Source organism: Prionailurus viverrinus, chromosome C2 (genome assembly GCF_022837055.1).
Source record: "Prionailurus viverrinus isolate Anna chromosome C2, UM_Priviv_1.0, whole genome shotgun sequence".
Taxonomy (NCBI): Eukaryota; Metazoa; Chordata; class Mammalia; order Carnivora; family Felidae; genus Prionailurus; species Prionailurus viverrinus.
In genome coordinates this window covers 49,335,900-49,361,190 of record NC_062569.1, presented here as the reverse complement: position 1 = coordinate 49,361,190, position 25,291 = coordinate 49,335,900, and the positions used below count along the sequence as shown (strand labels likewise).

The 25,291-nt window shown below is 40.6% G+C and overlaps 1 protein-coding gene across 3 annotated transcripts in view; it reads right to left on the bottom strand.

The window, feature by feature from the left end:
- MME (membrane metalloendopeptidase) overlaps positions 1-19,290 on the bottom strand; it is a 100,455-nt gene extending 81,165 nt beyond the window's left edge. The window contains exons 1-3 of one of the 3 annotated variants that reach the window (XM_047876513.1): positions 19,200-19,290; positions 13,845-14,011; positions 13,075-13,110 (exon numbers count right to left, since the gene is read on the bottom strand). In XM_047876513.1, the coding sequence (XP_047732469.1) occupies positions 13,075-13,110; positions 13,845-14,001 (193 nt within the window). In that variant the 5' untranslated portion in view covers positions 14,002-14,011; positions 19,200-19,290. Of the gene's footprint in view, positions 1-13,074; positions 13,111-13,844; positions 14,012-18,460; positions 18,532-18,683; positions 18,708-19,199 lie in introns of those variants that run through there. The other 2 variants (XM_047876514.1, XM_047876511.1) reach the window with 2 other exon arrangements.
- Positions 19,291-25,291: the final 6,001 nt, after the last annotated feature.

The following is a 25,291-nucleotide window of genomic DNA, read 5'->3' as shown; positions in this document are numbered from 1 at the left end:
TTTGTTTATTCCCTCTATACCTGCTTTTGAACTTCACTGAGAGCTCACCTCGCACCTACTCTATTTTCCCTTTGTGTTTATCTTCTATCCAGCCTACATTCTTAGTGCCATCATTTAAACCAACATCTCATCACAGTATTTCACTCCCTTGCTCCCTGCAAATAAGCCTACCCTGAATCTATCCAGCTGCCCTCCAACTATAGGCTAAGATATTTAGTAGTGTATTTTAGGCCCACCTGGGTGGCTCAGTCAGTTAAGAGCCTGACTTTGGCTCACGTCATGATCTCACAGTTCGTGAGTTCAAGCCCCACATCGGGCCCTCTGCTGTCAGTGCACAGCCTGCTTTAGATCCTCTGTACCCTCCCCTCTCTCTGCCCATGCCCCATTTGTGCTCTCTCTCAAAAATAAACATCAAAAAGTAATATATTTTACACATTGATTCATTGACCGTCTCCTTTTTTATTGTGAGCTTCTTGTAAGCCTGGACTTTGTGTTAAACACTTCTACATCCTCAGCAACCAGTGTAGTGCTCAATATCTGTTGAAGATATTATCAGTGGTGCAAGAAAATCCCAAAACTACCTGGGTTAATGCCATTTCAAATAATGGCCTTAAGCTCCACCAGGGTTATCAATCCTGTGCACAGTCTTTCTGCATACATGGCCCTGGCTGGCCTTCCCTTCCCCTCTATACACTGCCCCTTTTCAGCCTTTGATACTCTCACTTTCTCTGCCAGCTCAGGCCCAGCAGCAGACTTTGCTTCTTACTTCACAGGGAAAACTGAAGTAACTGGATGATAACCAACACACCTTCCTATCCTTCCCAGCCTCCAAACATACTTGTATTCAAGCCATCGTTGCCTCCTCCCCCGTAAGAGACGAAGAGGGGGCTCTCCTCTGTCTCGGGAGTCCTACCACCTTTTCCCTGGATATATCCTCTCTTATGTCCCCAGGAACTAGACTTATCAATTTTCCCACTTTCCACCTGAAATTTCAACTTCTTCCTCTGTGCTTCCATTTCTTATCAACCTCTCAGCTGCAGTAAACTCCAACAATCTTACTTTTTTTAACATACTCTCTTCCTTATGGTTTGGTGATTTTACACTTCCCTGGTTTTCCATTTACCTCCCTGACTCCTCCCCTTCTATCCCTTTTGGAAGTCTTCATTTCCTTCCTGGGAAATCTCAACCACACCCTCTGTATGCTGACGGTTCCTGAATCCTTATATCCAACCCTGACTTTGCCACATGGAAGACTTAGGAGTATTTCCAATCTACACTGTCTCCAAAGAGACTTTTCACTGCATATTAAAATCTATCCATTCTCTCCAACCTGTTACCAGTCAAACCCAGGCAACCATTAGTTCTCATCCCAGAGAAGTGGGCAGTAGCCTAGTTTCCTGCCCACAGCCATTCTTTAGTTACAGTTCTGATCAAGTCATGCTTCATTTGAAACCCTTCCTTCCATAACTTCTCTGGGCTATTAGTTAAAGGTAACATCCTGATAACATCCAGGTAACTTTACCATGGTCCACATGATCCAGCTCCTGCTCATCTCTGTGCCAACACTCAACACTTCCCCTCCTCATCCCCACTTTCGCATCCTCATACGCACCCTCTGTGCCTTAGCCCTACAGCTATTCCTTCAGTTCCTCAATATTGTCAAGCTATCCCTCACACTTGGGATGCAGAAATATTATTCCCTTGTATGTATGGGTAAATCTCTTCCTCTACCTCACCAGGTATGAGCTAGATAGGAGGCAAACCTCTGCTTAAAATCCTTCAGATCCTCCCTATAACATATTTATTTATTTTCCATAAGCTTTAGGAGGAATTACAACCCATGTAGTATGTGAACTACCCCAATTAATTTTTCCAATATCATGTCTTGCTAGCCTGGTGCATTTTTCCAGCCATCATGAATCATGTGCAGGTCCTAAACTCAACTCAGCCTTTGCTTGCATGCTGCATCTAGCCTATGCACATGCTGTTCTCTGCTCCACTGGTCTGGCAGTCTCTGACTATCCTTCAGAACTTAGTGGGTGACATTTCCTCTTGATAATGAGTTTCTGGCCCCATCACAGTCACCCGAGCTGCCCATTCCCATGAGTTATCTGGTTCAGGTGTTCCTTTCTCAGAGTGCCTACAGCACAGTCTGCTTATTTCTGTCATAGAACTTACCCACACCATATGGTTATTTAGTTTATTGGTCTGTCATGCTGACTGGACTACCACTTTCCTGACGACAGGGGGTATCTGAGTTCATGGTCCTGAGTGTCTAGGAAAAGGCTCAGCATTTAGATGGTGCCCACTTAATGTTTTTGGAAAAAAATCAATAAATGAACAGAGGCATGGATAAACAAATGAATGGATGGATGAGGAAAGAAGTTGTCTTGTTCTCTGTGAAGACATCCCTGTCCACATTTTTCCAGGGAAATTCAGGAGGACATTCCAGGTTCAACTTCTCCATTGCTAGCAGATAAAAAGGCCAGTGCCTCACCCACTCTAACTGAGTTTTCAGTGGGTAGCACAGCCTGAAACTGCACCTGTTAAAGCAACTATTTGGTTAACATATACACTTCTTTTTAAAAATGCAAACATCCAGGTAATTCCTATATACCTTAATGTCAACTGATATACTTACAATGCTTTTCTTCTGACCCCTAACAGAGACCACTCCATTGAAGGAACAAGAACTTTGTGTGTCAGGGAGGTGAGATGGTTTGGCATGGGTATATTTTAAAAGCTTCCCAAATTATCCCAATAAGCAGCCGTAGCTGAGAATCACTATTCTTCAGCACTTCTCAGACTTTATTGTGCACACTATTCTCCCGGGGACTACACTAAAAATGCAGCTGCAGATTCAATAGGTCTGAGGTGGGGCCTGAGAATTTGCACTTTTGCAAGTTTCCCAGCTGATGCCGATGCTGATGCTGCCAGTCTGTGGGCCACACTTTGAACAGCAAGGATCTAGTTATTCTTATTGCCACAGGTCTCTGGTTTATTTACTTTTGGGGTCAGTGAGTGGCGAGGGAAGGGATAACAGAGAGAGTGTGCAAGGGCAAGCATGGAGTAACTATGGATTCAAATCAGTGTGCCTGATGGTAAGTTTTGTTCTATAGGAAATGTGGATCTAAGTGCCCATTTCTGATTGTGCACACTTTAACTTATTCACAGGCGGACCTGTCATACCTTGTGCTACGATAGAGCACAGAAGCCAAGGAAAATGTTAATAAGGGATGACAAATTATAGACTATAGACTATATAGAACTATATAGAATATAGAGACTATATAGACTATATAGAACTATATAGAATATATAGACTATATAGAACATTCTCTCTCTCTCTCTCCTTCCCTCTCTTTTGACCATGCTTTCATCTTTAAAAATATGTTGATTGCTTTTTGGTTCTCAATAAATAGCCTAAACAGGGCATCTGCAACTTGCATGAAAAAAAACACATTAAATGGAATATATCGGTGCATTATACCTACGGTGCATCTCCATGAAGGATGTGTCATGTGAAATGGACTATCATTATTAGTCTTTGCTGTTTCTCTATAAAATGAGACACTGTAATTCCAATTTTGTAGATAAGGAAAATAAAATGCAGAAAGCTAAACTGACTTAATTAAGATCACATGCTAACAACACAGGATGTGGCCAAAACTTGTATCTTTGCTCTCCCATGCTAAGTTGGCTTAGTGGAAAAAGGAGCAGTAATCTTTCAAAAGATTGTGCCTTAATTATTCATAACACTTGTATCTCTTTGAAATAAAGCTTACTATTTAACATTCTTTCTTCTACACATATCTACTTCTGGAATTTGTCTATGTTCTATTCATCCAATTATTAACCTATTGAAATGAATTCAAAGTGGTCTTACAGGGATACATAAATTAACTCATATACACTGGATGAGAAAGAAAAAAGAGGATAGGAATAATGCTAATGAATCAAATGGTATACAAAGAGGTCTTATAATTACAAGGTGAAAACAAATTTGACTCTTGACTTACTAGCAGTCAAGGTGAAACGGGACACATTTCACAGAACCCATATGTGAAACCAACACATTTTTTCCAAGAGCAGGATTATTTCCAAAAGCAAACTGCTTTGCGGTAGACCCCATATTCTGACTTTGTTTCAGAAATGGCTGGCCTACCTTGCCCTATGATATCACATGCATCTCTGACACCCTCTGAAAGCGAAACCCCCGGTGCATGCAAACAATGTTTCCAATGTCCAATTTTGAATTTTAACCTCCTACTTGATTTTCTGTTTCCATAGACTTTCATCAATATTAGCCTAATACAATCCAATAATCGATACTCAAACTGAGAAGCTTGAGTTATTTAGTGAAGATCTGGTAGACACTTAAAAGGAAATGTAATCATTTTTAATTGCAAAAATGGGATTAAACACTTAATAGCAAGCAGAAGATCAAAATATAATTACTTAGAGGCGCCTGGGTGGCTCGGTAGGTTAAGCGTCTGACTTCGGGTCAGGTCATGATCTCACAGTTTGTGGTTTCAAGCCCCGCGTTGGGCTCTGTGCTGACAGCTCAGAGCCTGGAGCCTGCTTCAGATTCTGTGTCTCCCTCTCTCTCTGCCCCTCCCCTGCTCGTGCTCTGTCTCTCTCTCTCTCAAAAATAAATAAATTAAAAGCAATGTTAAAAAATATAATGATTAATAGATGGACACTGGAGAGATAAAAAAAGGGATGAGGGTGGTTTTGTTTTGTCTGTCAATGGCTTTATTAAGTTACAATTTGCATACCATAAAATTCAACCAACACTTTTTAATAAATTATCCAGTTGCACAAAACCATCACTGTAATCCAACTTTAGAATGTGTCCATTACCCAAAAGCCTCCCTAGGGCCCATTTGCTGCAATTCCTGCCCCACTCCCAGCCCCAGGCAATAGCTGTTCTGCCTTCTGCCTCTTTAATTTTGCCTTCTCTGAAAATTTCATGTAAGTGGAATTGTATAATATGCACGTTTTCGTGTCTGGTTTATTTCACTTAACAATGTCTGAGGTTCATGCATACCATTGCATGTGTCATAGTTTGTTCCTTTTTATTGCTGTGTTGTATTCCCGTTTACAGCTATACCTTACTTTGTTCATTGACCTGTTGATAGACATTTGGGTTGTTTCCATGTTTTGGCTATTATGAATAATCCCATAATAAACAATCACACAGAAATTCTTGTGAGGACATGTGCTTTCATTTCTTTTAGGGAAATACCTAGGTATGAAATTGCTGGTCATATGCAAAGAGTATGTTTAACTTTTTATGAAAATCGCCAAATGCTTTCCCAATTGGTTTTTAGACACTCACCTGGGAGGTACTGAGGTATTTTTCCATTCCCACCAACAATGTTTGATGTCTCCAGTCTCTATATCCTCACTAACACTTGATACTCTTTTTTTTTTAGTGTTTATTTATTTATTTTGAGAGAGAGAGAGAGAGCCCACGCAAGCAAGTATGAGTGAGTGGGAGAGGGGCAGAGAGTGAGGGAAGAGAATCCCAAACAGGTTCCATGCTGTTAGCATTGAGCCCAATGCGGGGCTCAATCCCACAAACTGTGAGATCATGACCTAAGCTGGTACCAAGAGTTGGATGCCTAATCAACTGAACCACCTGGGCGCCTTTATTTATTTATTTATTTATTTATTCATTTATTCATTTATTTATTTATTAATTACAGCCTTTCTGATGGTTATAAGGTGAGGGTATGTTGAATAGAGAGAATATATCCTGGTTTTCAGTCAGTCAGTCATAGGATAAAAACTAGTTCCTTGCCCCCACCCTGCGCGTGCCCCCCCCCCCCCCCCCCCGCCCACTCTACTGTATCTCCTTTTCTGAACAATCGGGAGAGAATGAAATCTTTCAGGATTCAAGCGTTTGGGAACTGTCCCCTTATGAATTTTTAATTCTCTATTTTTCAATTTCCCTTAAATAATCTACTAATATTATCAACTTGATCTTCATATTATATCAAAGGCTTATTGGAAAGCACTTGCCACCCCACAGTTTGCTGAGGAACAGAACAAAGCAAGACCCTTGAACTACAGCCATACCTCTCACTCTGCAATGTTAAGTGAGTGTAAAGCCAGAGGCCTCATCCTAGCCAAAGCAGAGTTTATATCCACTCTCCTTTATATATAGGTGATGTTCACAGCTGTGAAACAAACCTTAGGATTCCAAATAAGCTTACCAGGCATTGCTAAATTTCCTTCCCTTTAACCATTTCATTCAACTTATCTATGTTTTCCATACCTTGGCCGTGCATTAAGGAAAAAAAATAAAATAATGGTGTACCACTGCTTAAATTCTACCCAGAAGGTAAGAAAAATATGTTACATATGTTTGTTTTTATCACATAATTGATTCCCTTCTTGGAAAGGATTTGATTGACAGATGCTAATTTTGACCGGGGAAATTTTCAAGGAAGTATTGCTACACAATAGTCGGGAGAATGGTGTGGGGAAAGCTGCCCAAAGCAAACTGCCACATGCCACATTTACATGAACAAAGGTGTGTCTCAGCCAGCTTTCTACTAAGATACCTGCTAGCCCGAAGGATTTTTCTCAAACTTAATTACAAAATAAAATAGCCTCATCTCCTACTCCGAAAGGTTGCTACACACCTGGTAGCCCTGAAGAGTCAGTCTGCAGTCTTTCTTGTACTTATCTAGTTGTGCCATTTTTCTTCATGGAGGCTTCATGGGGTGTTAACAGGCAAGAAAGGAGAGACCGTGGCCAACAGTGAGAGACCTTTTCCTGTTGCTGCCAGGAAAAGGCCAGTTGGTGCCAAGATACTTCACCCAGGGCATTACCAGAATCTGACCCTTACAAAAATGAGCAGAAATTTGAAGGTTCATACTCTGAATATGAATACATTATCTCACCATGCTGAATATATCTTTCAAGTGAACAGAATGCCTCCTTTCCTTCTATTAATAATTAAGTACTTATCAAAAGTTTGCTTGGTAGGAAAAAAAAAGTTTGCTTGGTGAGTAGAGATTTAAAGGAAAGGAAATGAATAGTTCTGAGAGATTTTATCTAAGGCTTGATGCTCCATGAACCTGTCTCTCGGTGTCTCTCGGGCTACCATGATTATGCAGTATACAACCTGCACAATTGTAAAGACAGTCTTTCTCTCTCTCTTGTGCATTGTATTGCTCATGTATCTTAACTTGGCTTCTCCATCCCCCAAAGAGTCTAAGACAACACTGTTAATATTTGCTTCTTTAAGACCACACAATTGCAGTTGTATTTGATGTACTAAAATCACTGATGAAGCTGCTCACTGTTCTCAGTAAAATAGCTGTTTTCTGGAGTGGAGAGATATTCGTTCTCCTCCTTCTCAGTCTGGATTTAATTATTTCAACTCTCCGAGAGTCATCTTATGCCTCTTAGCATTAGGTTCTAGCAGGAGGGGAGGCAATCTGCTTTCATACAATGTAAAGACATTGGGTATTAAAAGTTTGATAGACTCCTAGTCTCCTTCGAGGCAACACGGAGGAATGGTCACCATTACGAGCTCCAGAATCAGGCTACCTGGGCTGGCATCCCAGGCCAAGTTTGTTCATTTATAAAAATAAGATATAATGGTACCTACCTCACAGGGTCATTGTAAGAATCAAACATATCGATACATATAAACTGCTTATAATAGTGTCAGACAAATGACTCTTCAGTGTTAACTATTATTACTTTCTTTTATTATCGTCTCTTTCTATTCTATTCTATTCTATTCTATTCTATTCTATTCTATTCTATTCTTCTCCTATATTCTATTATTATACTCCCCTGTAAATCTATTTAACATTCCTTCCCCATACTCTATATCACACACCTCCATTTAGTAATAAAGCAGCAGCGTGGTGGGAAACGCTTGTGCATGTATGTATGTGCATATTTTAATTCCTTACCAACAGTCTGAAAATAAAGGAATGATGGAGGGTGTATTAGAAGTTCCCTCTCACTGCTATAACAAATTACCACAAACTTAATGGCTTAAAGCAGCACAAATTTCCTGTCGTGCAGTCCCAAGAAGGGTTGCCAGCACTGTACTCTGTCTGGATGCTGTAAGAGAGAACCGTTCCTTTCCCCTCCCAGCTTCTCGAGGCGGCACACATTTCTTGGCTTGGGGCTGTATCATTCCAACCTCTGCTTTTTGCACTGCTTTAGTCATATCCCTTTCTCTGATTCTACCCTTCTGCTCCCTTCCCCTTATAAGCATGCTTATGATTACATAAATCCATCCAAATAATTCAGGATAATCTCCCCATTTCAAGATTCTTAAGTTAAATTTGCAAAGTCCTTCCCCCCCCCCCCCAATATAAGGTAATATATTCGCAGGATCCAGGGATAGGAAGTGGATATCTTTAGGGAGGCATTATTCCACCCACCACAATGGGAAAAGCACTGGATGATCTCTTGAGATCATTCAAGCCAGTGGCACCTAATTGGAGGTGGCTCTGATGTCCCAAGGGGACAATGGCAGTATCTGGAGACATTTTTTGGTTGTCACAAGTTGGGAAGGGAATGGTACTAGACATCTAGTGGGTAAGAGGTCAGGGATGTTGCTAAACATCTTTTAATGCACAGGACGGCCTCCTCACCCCGACAAAGAATTATCCAGGCCAAAATGGCAACAGTGATGAAGCTGAGAAACCCTGATTTAAAGCATGTGATCCCTTGAAATCTTCCGAGCTAGTAAGGTTACAATACAATGGAAACCAGTTTCAGGATTTAGATGTATATGGAGAAGTTTGAGATATCACAAGCAAGCTCTATAACTCCATGTTTTGACAATCTTATATAGTAAATAAGAGATGAATAACATTACTCATGCTTTAATAGTAGGGTTTTGAACACTACCTTAACTTGTTATTTGTTAAGTAGTGTTTCTTTTATTTTAGGTTGGTATAATCTTTCATACTGGTGCATTTCATATACATGTAAATTATCCTTAAGTATGTATTATAAACATAATTTATGTATGTTATAAATATTAAAACTCATAGATTCTCAGATTTAAAGTACCTAACACCAAACAGATTTCAAGATGATCTACATTTTTGCCTTCGTATGACCTGATATCTATCCCTTGACTTGAAAGGATCAGAGAAGTACACTTGCTATGACATCCTCATCTATCAAGAGAAAAACATAAGTTAGAACCAACTTTTACTTAAAGTAAGCACCTTGGCTCTCAATACCTACTTTTCCAATTCTTATCCATCTCTGTGCTCAGGGTTGAATTCTCCCAGTCTTTGTATGTATCTATTTTAATGCTTATTTATTTATTTTGAGAGAAAGAGAGATTTCAAGCAGGGGGAGGGGCAGAGAGAGAGAGGGAGAGAGAGAATCCCAAGAAGGCTCCATGTTGTCAACACAGATCCCAACGCTGGATGCAAGGTCATGAACCATGAGATCATGATCTAAGCCGAAATCAAGAGTCAGACATTTAACCGACTGAGCCACCCAGGAGCCCCTCTCCCAGTCATTCTTTTAAAAATTTTTTCAATGTTTATTTATTTTTGAGAGAGAGAGAGAGAGAGAGAGAGAGAGAGTGAGCGGGGGAGGAACAGAGAGAGAGACACACACAGAATCTAAAGCAGGCTACACGCTCTGAGCTGTCAGAACAAAGCCTGACACGGGGCTCAAACCCATGAACCGTGAGATCATGACCTGAACTGAAGTTGACGTTTAACCTACTGAGTCACCCAGGCACCCCTCTCCCAGTCTTTTTAAAGCAATCTAGAAATTGTTGGTAGGAGACCTTATATTCTTTTCAACATCTTTTTTTCCCCATGTTTCTTTTCCTTTCCATTCACTGCTCATTCATTTTTCTTTAATACTTTTTTCTGTCTAAGAATTCCCCTAGAATTTTGTTAATTTGCAGCAACTTTTTTTAAGTTTATTTATTTTGAGACAAAGAGTGCGAGTGGGGGAGGGGCAGAGAAAGAGAGAGAATCTCAAGCAGGCTCTGTGCTGTCAGTACAGAACCCACATGGGGCTCCAGCTCACGAAACCGTGAGCCGAAATCAAGAGTCAGATGCTTAACCAACTGAGCCACCCAGGCGCCCCAATTTGAGCTGCTAACTAAAAACAGTAGTTGTATCTTTTATGGCAGAAAAGGTTGACTAACAAGCAGGGAACTGTGGGTGTGTAAGTGGGCACGAGTGTGAATACTGTACCCATAAGGGTGAGTTTCAATCTTCATTTTTCCTCCCAGGAAGAACAGTAACTAGCAATATGAAAGTATTTTAACAGCTTGTAAACAAACAGAGCCAAATAAAGAAGATCACAGTTATTCAGCAACTTTGTTTACCACTGACACTATTTCTATTGTATACATTTCCCTGCCAAGGTACAATTCTCTAAGGTGTTTTACATTTGGTATGATTTCTAAGCTACAATGAAAGGATACATGTTAAATATGTCTTAATGAATTGAGATTTCTCAAACACCACTTTAAGAAAAAAAAGCCGAAGTCCAATCCCTAAGCAGTAAATCACACCTAAGATTCCAGATTCCAGATATCACATTGCTAATTGGGGTAGGTACCACTAGATGAGCCTGCCCAGCCTCTCTATGTCCGCCTAGTTAAAAAATTCCATTTCTTCACGGTACCCAGGTAGCTCAGCCAGTTAAGCATCTGACTTCAGCTCAGGTCATGATCTCGAGGTTCATGGGTTTGAGCCCCATGTCGGGCTCTATGCTGACAGCTCAGAGCCTGGAGCCTGCTTTGGATTCTTTGTCTCCCTCTCTCTGCCCCTCTCCCACTCGACTCTATCTGTCTCTCAAAAATGAACATTAAAACATTTTTTTAAATTCCATTTCTTTGTATTAAAATTAAAGAGAAAGAGAATGAGAGACTAAGTGTGAAAGAGAACCTATAGATTAAGAGACTTAGAAGACATGTCAAGTGTATTAAGGACAGAGAAACTTGGAGACAATTAGAGGTCAATACATAAGTGGGAGTTTCTCAAAACAGGATAAGAATGAGCATATAATAAAAGAAAAGTGGGGGATGAGCAAATGATAACTTTGACAACTTGGGCACATACCAACTCTGGCACAGTGCCCCTGGACATCTCCCAGCCAAGGGATCTGTGCAGCCATTTTCTGGGGAATAAAGAAACTTCTTTTGTTTCTGGAAAGCCCTTGGGTGGGCAAGTGACTGTTAGTATGTTGAGCAACCAGTGGCTAATGTCCCAATCAGGCCTCCCTCCAGTCACCCACATCATATCTCAGGTGTCCTGTCAGTGCACATGAGATCCAGAGCAACTACAGCAATAAAAACATCAAAAAGCAATATACAGAAGAGCAAAGGGCAAACATTCAGAACATTAAACTATCACCTAAAATCCCAAGATATTTTCTCATCATTATTTTGCAAAGGTCAATGCATAACAAAAACCCAGATAAAACCATCTAATAGGAAATGGTTCAAAATCATTTGGGACAGGTTATTTCCTAGAAGACATGTGAACATTAGAAAAGAGGTCTAGAATCTCCTGACAAAGGAGACAGGAGGTAAATAGTGTTCATATCCCAGGCTGTTGCACCCAGCTACCACCTTCTTCTTGTCAAATGCTCTTCTCTTTTTCACCACTCTCTAATTGATGTGACAGCTTATAACTCCACACACTTTCTCGGTTCCCTTCTCTGACTTTTCTTTTCCTTGTACTCTAACTCTTGATGTCCCCTTAAGTTCAGCCCTTGTAGCTCATCTCCTTTTAAGAACCCAAATACCCCACAAGGCTTCACCTATGGCTCCTGGACAGATCCTAAATGACCCACACGAGAGATCTTCCTACACTCCATCTCTACCCTCTTGCCGTCTATACCCACTTGTGCATAACCCCTGGCTTAGACCCAACCTGTCCAAATCTATATTAATCACATCTCTCCCTTAAACAAATTTACCTCCAAACTTCTCTATTTCTGTGCGCATGGTTACCATTTTCCTGAGTCCCGTAGATTTTAAAACTTGGGATCAGATCATTTTCTTTTTTTCTTTTTTTAAAGTTTATTTATTTATTTACAGGGCACGGGAGGGGCAGAGAGAGAGAGAATCCCAAGTAGGCTCCGTACCATCAGTGCAGAGCTGATGCGGGGCTCAAACTTACAAACCGTGAGATCATGACCCAAGCCAAAACCAAGAGTCAGACGCTTACCTGACTGAGCCACCCAGGTGCCCCAAAACTTGGCATTATTTTCAGATCATTCATATTCTTCACTTAGCAATACTGTTCCACTGAGTCATCCAATTCTCCCTTCATGTGGTCACAGGGCTCTCTCATACCACTCTAAGCTGCTCCTCAAGGCACCCCTCCATTACAGCAGCAGTCCCTACCTGCCCACCCTCTCTGGCTCATCACTTTTCACTGAATCCACCCAACCCCGCACTCCCAGAATCATCTTTCGGCTTTGCCTTACTGAATGATCTGTCCTGGAAAATATCCGTTTCTCCTTCATTACAACATCAAAGCTAACACATGCATTTCCAAAGCTCTCCATCACGTGGCCCTATCTATCAAGCCTATATATTCACTGTTTCTCAACAACATGATTGATTCCTGTTCTCTGTCCTTACTTGGAATTCCCTCTTCTATACCTGTACTTCTAACCCTTAGCCCATATCAAGGCCCCTCCCAAATCTCTCTTCTCCAACTGGCTTTCACACAACACTCCCCTCTGATCTCTGATCACCTGCATCGAGAAGTCACCATGATCATATGATGCTCTCGCCATTTCAGTGTGTTGTCTTTCTCCAACTACCTGGTAAACTCCAAGAAGCTAGAGATACAGTCCTCTATCACCCTTACCACACACTCCAGAGCTGGAAAGAGCAAATTCTTTTTTAGAATAAACTAGCTAATTTACCTAGTACTTAAGTACTTTTGGATTTTCCTTGACTATAAATAAATGATCTATAATAAATAAAAGTATACACAAAGGAAATATAGAGATATTTGTCTATTAGCATTTGATTTTTAAATGTTAATACGTTACTTGCAAAACTATTCCATTTGAAAACCATCTTCTTACCTGATTTTATGCAGTCTGACGACTTGCAAATGCCATCTAGAAAAAGAAGGGAATATGCATAAATATCTGCAATGCGGGTTTGTAATTTCTCCCTATATTCTGTTCTTTTAAAAACTGCCAATTAAATAATAAATTCCTTAAAGCAAGAACTAAAACCTGAGTATTGTATGTCATTGCCAATAGTTAGAAAGAACATAGAGAAATAAAATAGGTAAATAAATAGGTAAACTTGAACACTTTATTGTGAAAAAAACCAATTTATTGTATCATCGCTACTCACTAAGCCCTAGATCTCCTAAATTGAAATAATCAGTTGTTTTAGTATGGTAATTTTTTTTTCCCCCTATTAAGGAACCAATCTTTTCTAATCCTTATTGTGAAAACTGCTAAGACTCAAATTAGACCTCTTAGATTCCTGTGAAGCCCTTTAGAATTTCAATGACACAACAAATTTCACTAATTGAAGCTGGCCACAAAATGGTGTATACTTTAATCAAATAAAATTATACACTAGAATCCTTATAAAATAAGCATGAGTGCACTAAATATACTTGGCAATTAATAACTTAGCTCAAACATAAAAGACATTGTACTTCAGTCAGAGTTAACTGTTTCGACATATTGATGTTACATTTTATGAAGAAATCTTTCTACCACCATCCTTAAGTATCTCTCTCCATAACACATTTGCTTGGTAGACGAAAAAGGCGTAAGATGAAGATTTCACTCTCTTGTGCATTTTTGTGTGCACAGGTGTGGGAGTCACTCACCATCATAGGTTGCATAGAGTGCGATCATCGTCACGGCGATGATGGTAAGGAGCAGGACAAGGACGGAGAGACTGATCTCCAGTGAGGTCCATCGTTGTTTCTTTGGCCTTGGAGTGTTGATATCAGTTATATCCATCTGACTTTCTGATTTGCCCATCACCTAAAATCTGGAAAAAAAATTTTTGTTAAGTCTTTAAATACTACCAACAACAAACTAATACATAGATAAAAAGAAGAGAAAATGTATGTACAACTTTCCAAATGCTAATGTGGCTAGATAAAAGTAAATGACTAATTAATTTTAAGTAAGAAATCAAGTTCTGCTGTTGTTGAAAGTCAGAATTTTGATTCTGAAAACAGAGTATAGAGCCAATGAATTTGACATGATCAGTCACAATTTTTTTTTTTAAATAACAGTAAAGATCCAAACAAAATTAGACAAGAAGACTTAGCTAAATACTCACATAAGATTCCTATGGCAGTTCATAAGCAAATAATTGCTGTACCATCATAAAGCAAAGTTTTAAACTCACCCTTCTGAACTTTGGACAACGTCAAAGGTGAATTTTATATCTTGCTCCAATGGTTTCCTTCATAAGCATGGAAATCAATGACTAATACTTTGAGGTTTTGACTAAGCAGTAATTTGAAATATGAATACAGATAAAAACAAAAAGGAACAAACACTTGTGATAGCTTATTTTTAGTCTTTTTTTTTTAATGTTTTATTTATTTATTTATTTATTTATTTATTTATTTATTTATTTATTTTTTCAACGTTTATTTATTTTTGGGACAGAGAGAGACAGAGCATGAACGGGGGAGGGGCAGAGAGAGAGGGAGACACAGAATCGGAAACAGGCTCCAGGCTCTGAGCCATCAGCCCAGAGCCTGACCGGGGGGGCTCGAACTCACGGACCGCGAGATCATGACCTGGCTGAAGTCGGACGCTTAACCGACTGCGCCACCCAGGTACCCCGATGTTTTATTTATTTTTGAGACAGACGGGGACAGAGCATGAGCAGGGGAGGGGCAGAGAGAGAGGGAGACACGGAATCTGAAGCAGGCTCCAGGCTCTGAGCTGTCAGCACAGCTCAGAGCCTGACGGGACTCGAACTCACGAACTGCGAGATCATGACCTGAACCGCAGTCTGACGCTTAACCGACTGAGCCACCCAGGCACCCCTTGTTTTTAGTCTTAAAAACAACTTTTATTTTTACAAGCTCAAAATTACAGCTACTGCTGATGTGGGTATCTATTAACTGGTTAGACAACATTCTGATGGTCACTCAGTGAACCAAAAGTCAGTGGTTTACACCCAGAGATAGCTGTTAACCTTAACCACTGTTTCTTCGTGGGACTGAAGAAGAAAAAAATATATGCATTAAAAAACCCTCCTTGCAGGTCAGGGTAACAATTGTTAAGATACTTACTTAACGTATATTAAAATTAATATTAATACTTCTAATAATAGCTGACATTTGTTGAGTGCTTCCTGTGTGTCAGTCACTAGTTCTTAGTGCTTTACCTGTGCTGATTATTTTAATCTTTGTAAGGTGGGTATTAATATTCCAATTCTATACTTTAGGAAACCGAGGCACATAAAACTCAGGGAACTTTCCCCACTACAAAACTAGTAAATGTTCTTTACAGAGAACACATTTGGTCACTGTTTGAAATAAAAATGTATCATATCATCACACAATAAAAGCTATTTTAGATCTTATTGCAGAAGTTTTGGGAAGGGGGAGGGAAGTTAAGGGGATGAAAGCCTAAATATTAAATTTCATTAGGTTTCTTTTAGAGCCCTCGTGGTTCTTTATTGACCATCCACCAAAGCTCCAACTTCAATTTTTCTGCATGACTGTAGAAAAGGGCATCATAAACTAACAGATTAGCTGTTTATAACTTTATAACAATTAAGCATATAACTTAGTTCCTAGAGGAAGTGACTCCTCAGAAATACTCCTAAAGATCTTTGTTGAATACCCACAATTTGCCTGATGGTATGTTTTGTGGAAACTGAGGCACAGGATAAAGTAGAAAATGGATTCTACATTTGAAGTGTGGACTGGGAGATCCCACTGATAGCTAGGAATTTAATCTCCCCAGTGAGTTATTAATAAGTGAACCACAGCTGGACTTTAGAGTTCTGGATACAAAGTCTTAAGCGCGCTGTCCTCTTGATTACAGGAGGCTATAACCAAGGACAGACTATCAAATAAAAATATTTTATTAGACCATGAAAACTGTGTCTGCTCAATAAAAGTGGGATGTAATGTACCTGAATGTTAAAATGTCTTACTTAATGGTTATGTAACTCATGTTGGCTTAGTCTCACAGACCCTGGGGTTATGATATGGAATTGCATTGATCGTGGCCCTTGGAGTTTTAATACGGATGGTAATTGGGGAAAGAAAAGATGGGACCAAATTTAATACTTGGACACCATTCAGAGAGGTAAACAATAAAAAGAATAATTTTCCCAGTTTCCCCAGAAGAATTCAAGAGTGGCGTAAACAGCATCTGAATATTAATCACATTTGCCTTTCATGAGCATTTGTCTTCCTGCTCTAATATTTCAGAAGACAATCTAGCCAAGTTTCCCTGAAATAATACGATCCACTTCTCATTAAAAAAAATTTTTTTTTAACATTTATTTATTATTGAGAGACCAAGAGACACAGAGCGTGAGCAGGGGAGGAGCAGAGAGAGGGGGAGACACAGAATCTTAAATAAGCTCCAGGCTCTGAGCTGTCAGCACAGAGCCCAACATGGGGCTCGAACCCACAAACTGTGAGATCATGACCTGAGCCGAAGTCGGTCGCCCAACCAACTGAGCCACCCAGGCGCCCTGATCCACTTCTCATTTTAGTTCTCTCTGAGAAACAACAATCAGTTTCTGTAGTAAAACTTAGGGCCAGGAACCAGGGTAGCCACAGGGTTAAATTAAAGGTGCTCTTTGGCTCCACCAGGCTTCCAACTTCAGAAAACTGGTAGGCAGGCATGTCTTTCTCCCGTCTAGGTTACTTTTCCCTCACTTCTCCTTACCCTTGAGACTGGGGTACAGAGGCAGCTGGGCTTTTAATGGTTCTGCACCTAAGACTCCAGAAATTGTTACAGGGAAATAAAGGCAGTGACTACAGCTGTTAGCCCTTTTACCTGCATCAAAAGAATATCATCTTTGAATCACCTGCAAACCCTCCATCTGCCCCTCTTGTAAACACACTGATTTTTTTTTTTTCTTTTGCTCCTAAGTAGCAATTTTGAACAGCACTGAGCAAAAGGAGAAATGATACAAGTTTAACTTCCTGGTTAACTTTGCCATTCATTTCCAGACACTTCTAGTGGATTCACTATGTTCCTATAAGAAAACAGGAGCCAGAATCTTGAACACCAAGATCAATCACCAACCCCCTAGATACAGAATATTCAAGTCAACTACATCCAACCCCATTTTAGAGAAGGGAGGGAAGAGGGCAAAAGGATACAAAAAAAATTATAAAGTTGATACTTATAGTTCCATATAAAGCAGGATATGCCCCCCACCCCAAAATACCTACATGTTTAAAATAGTACATCTCAATTGGAGATATGGTCAGAAAGTTTCAACCAAAAAGGAGACACTTCCAGAGGAGAGAACAGAGATTTAGGAGGTCTAACCCAACAAGAAATCTGCCAACTTCAGCTAAATAACATTACCAAAAGAATGATTATTTTGCTTAAGTAGAAACAGCATTCCAAAGCAATATAAAGCAGCAATTCTTACACCAGTTGAGAATAGAGTCAAATCAACCTACAGGATAACTGCTTTGTTAAAGGGAAGTCTATAAACCTAAGCGATTTTCATCTTCACAGCACTTTTCCACATTAGCATTTCTGCAAGTCCTGAGGGTACACTATTAAAACAATCTTGTGTTATGGAAACTGAGGCACAGGAAGCAGGAGAGACAGGTTGCATATTTAGGCTGTAGCTGCGGAGGCTGAAGAGGCAGGTCAAGAGAGAAACCATCTCCTTTTTTCCCCAGGACATTACTGTGTAGGTGTTCCCGGGGGTCTGGACACAAAGTAACAACCACATCACTCCCATATGCCGTGCAGCTTTTCAACAGAAGTCACAGCAGCGAGTTCAAGAAAGTACCGGACAAATTTTTGTTAAGTGCTGGGGCCCAGAAATAATGCAAGAGTGAAGACGCTGCAAGCCTCCAAAGCCGGCCTGCCGATTGGCAGCTCCCCAATGCTGACACTGCACGTCAGGTACTACTTTCCAGTTTAATAAAATTACCATTTGCATCACCTATGGGGGAGGAACAGACTCAATCAAGTGGCTAAAGAGGAACGTTTGGTTGCAATTACCCTTATTTTCGAATAATACAAATACACTGAGGCCAATGAGGTAAGAAAACTTTCACCTACCTAGGAACTCCCCCCTGCTCCCGCCAACCAACCCTCTGTGATTTAAGCACGCTATCAGCATAAATTATATAATAGCGAGCTAAGGTTAAGGCAAGATGAAGAGCTAGGGTAATGAAAGGATCTTCAGGTTAGGAAAAGTAAAAACAGAAAAGTGAGTTACAAATGAGAAAATCCGATAGAGACCAAAATGAAAACAAACCTTGCTTAAAAAAAAAAAAAAAAATCCGTGTCTGTAACAGCGGAATGGCAAATTCCCAGCCCCCAGATCAGACCCCCTGCAATTTGGTAGCGCTGATCCCGGCAACCAAACATAACTCCCCGAGGCAGAGGCTGCAGGGAGCTGTGGAAATGAACCCGAAGACTCGACCCCACATCACTCGCAGACCCCTCCTCCAGGTCACCCTCTTCGCCCCTTCCCTCACTCTTCGAGTCTCAGATGCGGCACCTTCCCAGGGCACGCCTCCCTCGCCCACGGCCGCGGGGTCCCGGGCGCTCGATTGCGCCGGAGCCGAGCCGCTGCCCCTGCTCCGTGCGCCTCCCGGGCGGCCGCTGCCCTCGGTCGGCTGTGCCCGCCCCGTGCCCGTCCCACCGGCTCCCACCGCCCGTGCTCTCGCGCCCTTCGGACCCTTCTCCCCAGCTCCCAGGTGCGGGCTCGCTCTCCCAGGACTCACCAGTGGGATTCGGGAGAAGTTGGAGGCTGCTGAGCAGACACATCCCGACCAATGAGCGCGCGGGGCCGAGCGTGGGGAGCCCCGCCGAGCGCCGGTCGGTCCGTGCGTCCGCCCCAGCGCGCCCCGAGCGGCGCGGGCTCCGGGCGGCGGGCGGCGGCGGCGCCGAGCGAGGCCGGACTCGAGGGAGGTTCCGGCCCCGCGGCGGCCCGGGCCGAAGGAGCGAGGGGGAACCGGGCATCCCTCGGACCCGCACCCGGAGGGACTCACCGTGGCCTCTCAGCGGATCCCGCGCCGGGAGTTGGGCGGCTGCTCCCGCCTGCGCGCGGTCAAGCTTCGCCACTTGCACATCTCCGCGCCCCGCGCGTCTCGGCGCTCTCACCCCCCCCCCCCGTCCCCCCCGCCGCAGGACGAGCGAGAGGAGCAGTTCCCTGGGTGACCTGAAGGTTTCCGCTAGGTCTCCCGAACCCTGTCACATCGTGTGTGGGGGCCGGGTGTGCGTGCGTGCGAGAAAGCCCCCCCACCTCACCCTTCCCAAAAGGGCTTTGCCAAACATTCTTGGAATTGCTTAGCGTCGGGGCTTTCAAGAAAACAATGCATCGCCTCTTCGAGAATGTGTAGTGCTGATGAAGGTTCTGTTGCTCTCCCTAGTCAACCTGAGACCAAAATGATTCTCTTCTCACATTCTTCTTTCGCTCTCCTTCTCCTCCCTCCATCCCAGCTTCCTTCCTTTCCTATTTGTTTTGTTCTGTCCCTTCCCTTTTTGGTTTCCTTTCTTTCTTGACCCCTCTCCCTTTTCCTTCTTCCCGTCTTTCTCCTCCTCTCTCCTCTTTCTTCTCTTCCTTTCTTTTTCTTGGTCAGACCAAAATGATGTCAAGAGCTATATTCTGTATTGAAACTCCCCACTCCCACCTCCTGACTCTTGGGAATCTAGTGATGTGTATATCCAAACGCTTGAGGACCGGGAGCGAGAGAGTCACAGAAAAATAAGCGAAGGTGTGTCTGCCTTCTAAAATTAGCTATAATGTGTCTGGACCCTTCTCATTTTCATGGAGCCAGGTAGCAGCACAGCATTCTCATGTAAGACATGCGATTCCCCCTCAAGGAAGTTTTAAAAAAATACTTTTTGCACAAAGGCGATTTCTTTATAAAAGCTACCTTCAGCAGCTCTAAGTGTCAAGGAGCTCAGAAGAACTAGACCTCCCATATTGGTGTGGTTTGGGGGTTTGGGGGTTTTGTTTTGCTTACATGATTTTTAGTTCAATTATTCAAGGCCATGGCTTCAACAGTGTCCTTTTCCTTTTTCAAATCATGTCTCATTGCAAACACACACACACACACACACACACACACACACACACACACACCCTGAGGAAGTCATACTGAAATACAGGTGACTTTTCCTGAACTCGCGATTATCTGTTTTTGACATCAAGTAACTGACAGATTTTACATTCTTTACGTGGTAGACCTGAAAGGCAAGGAGAAATAGTAATACTTGCTAGTGAAATAGTGGGATACAATGTAGAGACATTTTTTAAGAAGTTAAAATAATTATTAAATAACTAGATTAATATACATCAATCTAATATATAGGCTTCAAAAGAATTCTCTCCATATCTCTATGCTTTACTCTTGTCTGGTTCACGTGTTACACACCACTTAATCCTCATGACAACCCTAAAATATGGATGTAATTGCCCCATAAATGAGCATAAGGAGCTTGGCCAAGTTAAAACTACTGGGAACTGTTTCAACTGGAATATGAACCCAGTTCATTTTTTTTAAGATCTGATTTTTAAGTAATCTCTGCACCCAATGTGGGGGTTGGGGATTGAACTTACAAACCCCAAGATCAAGAGTCTCCTGTTCTACCAACTGAGCCAGCCAGGAGCCCCTGAGTCTAGTTCATTTTTGATTCAAATGCTGAGTTACAGTTCTCCTCACTTTAGAGAAAGGACTGAAGCATAGGTAGTGATTTACTAAAATTCATTGTGTGAGAAATCTTGTTCTTCTAACACTCTAGTGCTTAATTTTTATTACTTTTCAGCTAAATTACCAAAATGTTATTTCAACCTTACATAATCAACAATGAACTACAAGCAGTTAGAAAAGTCCTTTTTTTGTTTTTTCCCCATGTAGCCAGGCCTCAGTTTCTTCACAGGGAGCCCCATGTATTAAAAATGTAATGTTTCTTCTGATTAACATAATAATGAATATTGGGGGATGCCTGGCCAGAATAATCCCCAAATTTGCATACCAACAGAAAATGCAACTTAAATTCATGCCTGATCTAAACATTTCCATTTAAACTTTTCAAGCTACATTTTGTTTTCCAATTTGCACAAAAATTTTAAACAGAAAAAGGTTCTTTTTGGAAGGTAATAGAATACCCTCGCAGTTCAGGAATATCTAATTACCAGTAGAAAATAAGACAGTCTGGTTTGTGTATAGTGCCTCTAAACTTATAGCTGGAAGTTGAAAATAAAGGTAATTCATTTAAATTCTTTTAAAAAGTAAAGATTTGTTAATGAGAACTTTTCGGACTATTCAGTGATAAGCGTATATCATAGTTTTAGTTCTGTCTTGTTGCAAGAGGAAAACATTGCAGGAAGCCAATTCAAAGATCCACTCTTAGTGGTAGGGGTATTTTACAGGGAAAGAAAAATGAAAAGAGAATATACAGAAAAAGAAAAAAGGTATAGTTAAAGTTGTTTTTAGACTGTCTTTCAGCTGATAGTCAAGAAGGTGTGTTTCCCACAAGTCTTAATCTCATTAAAGTTTACCAAAATTTAAGGGTTTCATCAGGAATGCTAAATCTCTTCCTAGAAGGAGGTTAAACAAGTTTAAGAAGATTTCTCCTTTAAAGGATCTAATAAAGAAAGAGTCCCCAGGTTAGGAAACTCAGAAAACCTGAGACTTATAGAGGTTGTACAAGGTCATACAGTTTAGTGGGTTATAGAGATGAACCAGAAAGTAGTCCTCTGGGCTACCATGCATAAGTTATTAACAGTGGAATGATGCGTTGGTTCCGACAAGTTACAGAGTAGATCCTTAAAAGCTGTCCCTGTACACAACACTTACAAACGCTTGATACAGGATTTTTTTAAAGGCCCTTTAAATGCACCACTGAGCCAGCAAGAAAGGGAAGGAAAGGCCAAGATTAAAGTCATGAATTCAGAAAGTCTTGTAAGTGTTAAAGGTGGTGCTGTCCTGGGGTGGCTACCCGTCTGCAGCCTCACCAAACCTACGGTTGCATTTGTAACAGGACTTGTAAGTGCCAAGGACTTCTTAGAGAGCAAGGTGAAAAGTCAAGTCAGAGATTCCTACCTAAAACTGAGGCCACTGAAAAGAAACATCTGCAGTGCAAAGGTGAACTAGAAAAAGAAAAAACAAAACTCAAACCCCATTCACATTCCCTCCCTTCCCTCCCTACCCCAAACCAAAATATGTTTGCTTTTTTCAGCCTTGACTCTGGCAGGTAAATTTACACCAAAAAGCTACTGGTGAATCATAATCAGATGGACAGTAGGGCTAGCTAGGATTTAAACGAATTCTGTGGCCTGAAAATTCCCAAGTTAAAAGTTTGTAGTAAAGTGGTTCCAGCTAGACTATACCAAACAAAAATTGAAAGAATTATTATCACTCAGCTCTCACTAAAGGAACTTACTGAGAATACATTTATAAAACAAAATGATACTGAAGTAGGGAAGCTGAAAGGACTCCATTTTATTTATTTATTTATTTTCAAATTTTTATTTTATTATTTTTTTAAATACAATTTTTATTGTCAAGTTAGCTAACATACAGTGTATATAGTATGCTCTTGATTTCAGGAGTAGATTCCCATGATTCCTCGCTTACCATTTTAGAAAGGTTCCATCTTTACTGTTTTTTTGCTAGGCTCCATTTATTCATATTCCATATTTACCTCTGAATAAGCCAAAGAAGCTATGTTCCCACTTCAAGGGGGAAAAAGAAAGTTAATTGTTCTCTGAATTTTGTCCTAGGCCTCAAACACGTAATAACGCTTAAGAAGAACCAGATCCCAAATATGTTCCAGAACATTAGCTTCAAACAAACCTCAGCTGATATTGGCATCAATACCCCTACCTTCAGTAATTCATGGAATAACATCTATTGTTCACCTGACACTCACCTCTGATTGGACCCAACCATGGATTCCTGAAGATATACATCCCCTACACCCTTGTCCAAGATAAACCCCAAGCCCCAAGCAATGATGAGACTCATTCTCCTTTTCTTTGGGGGTCGCCCAGATATTCTGTCTACTATTCTCTGTCACTCGCCCTATTCAATAAAGTCTGTTTTCATTTTCTCCAGCTTGCATTTGATTTCTATCCTGTGTGAAGCCAAGGACCCTCTTGACTGGGTTCTTGGACTCCGCTTGCCTGCATCAATACTAGATAGATAAGTTATTTAAAGGAGTGATAAGCAAAGAATATAGTAACAATGTAAGAAAATCTAAGTAAACATTGACTTAGAAAAATGTTTGGGTATACAGATGGCCAATAGACACATGAAAAGGTGTTCAGCATCACTCATCATCAGGAAAATGCAAATCAAAACTACAATGGGCTATCATCTCACACCTATCAGAATGGCTAAAATCAGCAACACAAGAAATGACAGGTGTTGGCAAGGATGTGGAGAAAAGGGAACACTTATGCACTGTTGGTGGGAATGCAAACTGGTGCAGCTACTCTGGAAAGTAGTATGGAGTTTACCCAAAAAGTTAAAAATAGGGGCACCTGGGTGGCTCAGTCGGTTAAGTGTCCTACTCTTGATCTCCGCTCAGGTCATGATCTCTCAGTTCATGGGATCGAGCCCTACATTGAGCTCTGTCCTGACAGTGTGGAGCCTGCTTAGGATTCTCTCTCTGCCTCTCTCTTTGCCCCTCCCTGCCTCAAAATAGATAAATAAGTTTTTTCTTAAAGCTAAAAGTAGAACTACTCTATAATCCAGCAATTACACTACTAGGTATTTACCCAGAAACTACAAAAATACTAATTCAAAAGGATACATGCATCCCAATGTTTTTTTGTTTTTTTTAAAATTTTTTTAAATGTTTATTTATTTTTGAAGGAGAGAGAGACAGAGTGTGAATGGGGGAGGGGCAAAGAGAGAGGGAGACACAGAATCCGAAGCAGGCTCCAGGCTCTGAGCTGTCAGCACAGAGCCTGATGCAGGGCTTGAACTCACAAACTGTGAGATCGTGACCTGAGCCAAAGTTGGACACTCAACCAACTGAGCCACCCAGGCACCCCCATGCATCCCAAAGTTTATAGCAGCATTATCTACAATAGACAAACTATGGAAAAAGCCCAAATGTCCATTGGCTGGAATATTAGTGATAAAAAGGAATGACATCTTGCCATTTGTAACAACATGGATGGATCTAGAGAGTATTATGCTAAGTGAAATAAGTCAGTCAAAAAAAGACAAATACCATATGATTTCACTCATATGTGGAATTAAGCAACAAAACAAAGGAGCATAGGGAAAACAAAGAGAGAAGCAAACCAAGAAACAGACTCTTAACTGTAGATAACAAACTGATGGTTACCAGAGAAGAGGGGGGTGGAGGGATGGATGAAATAGGTGATGGGGATTAAGGAGTACACTTGTGATGAGCACCAGATATTGTATGGACATGCTGACTCACTAAATTGTACACCTGAAACTAATATTACACTGTATGCTAACTAACTGGATTTGAATTAAAAAATAAGTCTGGGGATAAAAAAGATCACCTAAAATATTAGACAATAATGGTGTATAACTTGATAGTTTGATTAGAGCTAAAGCACTCTAACAGTGCTTATTTATGTTGTCGGAAAGGAAGATAATGATAATGATAATGATAATGATTTTAGACTTTATTAAATTAATTATACATGTAAAAATTACTAGTGTAAGTATTCAACGAGGAGAAATTGAGTGCATGAGGTCAAATGTTGCAGAGAGGTAAAAAAACTAGAATTAATAAAAGGAAATCTAAAGGAAAATAAGGAAAGAGAAAAAGGAAACATTAGAAAAGACATATGGTACAAAATTAACATGGTAGAAATAAATCTAAATATATCAATTACAATAAATATAATTGGACTTAATTCTCCAGTTACAGGACAAAGATTGTAATGCAATAGACAAAATTCAGCTATCTTCTATTTAGGAAACAAATCTAAAATATAAGAACATAGAACGGTTGAAAGCAAAATGATGGATAAACATATGTCAAATATTAACCAAAAGACAACTGGTACAGAAATACTGTAATCAGATAAAACAGACTTCAATTTACCAAAAAAAAAACAAATAAAGTAATCAATTCAGCAGGA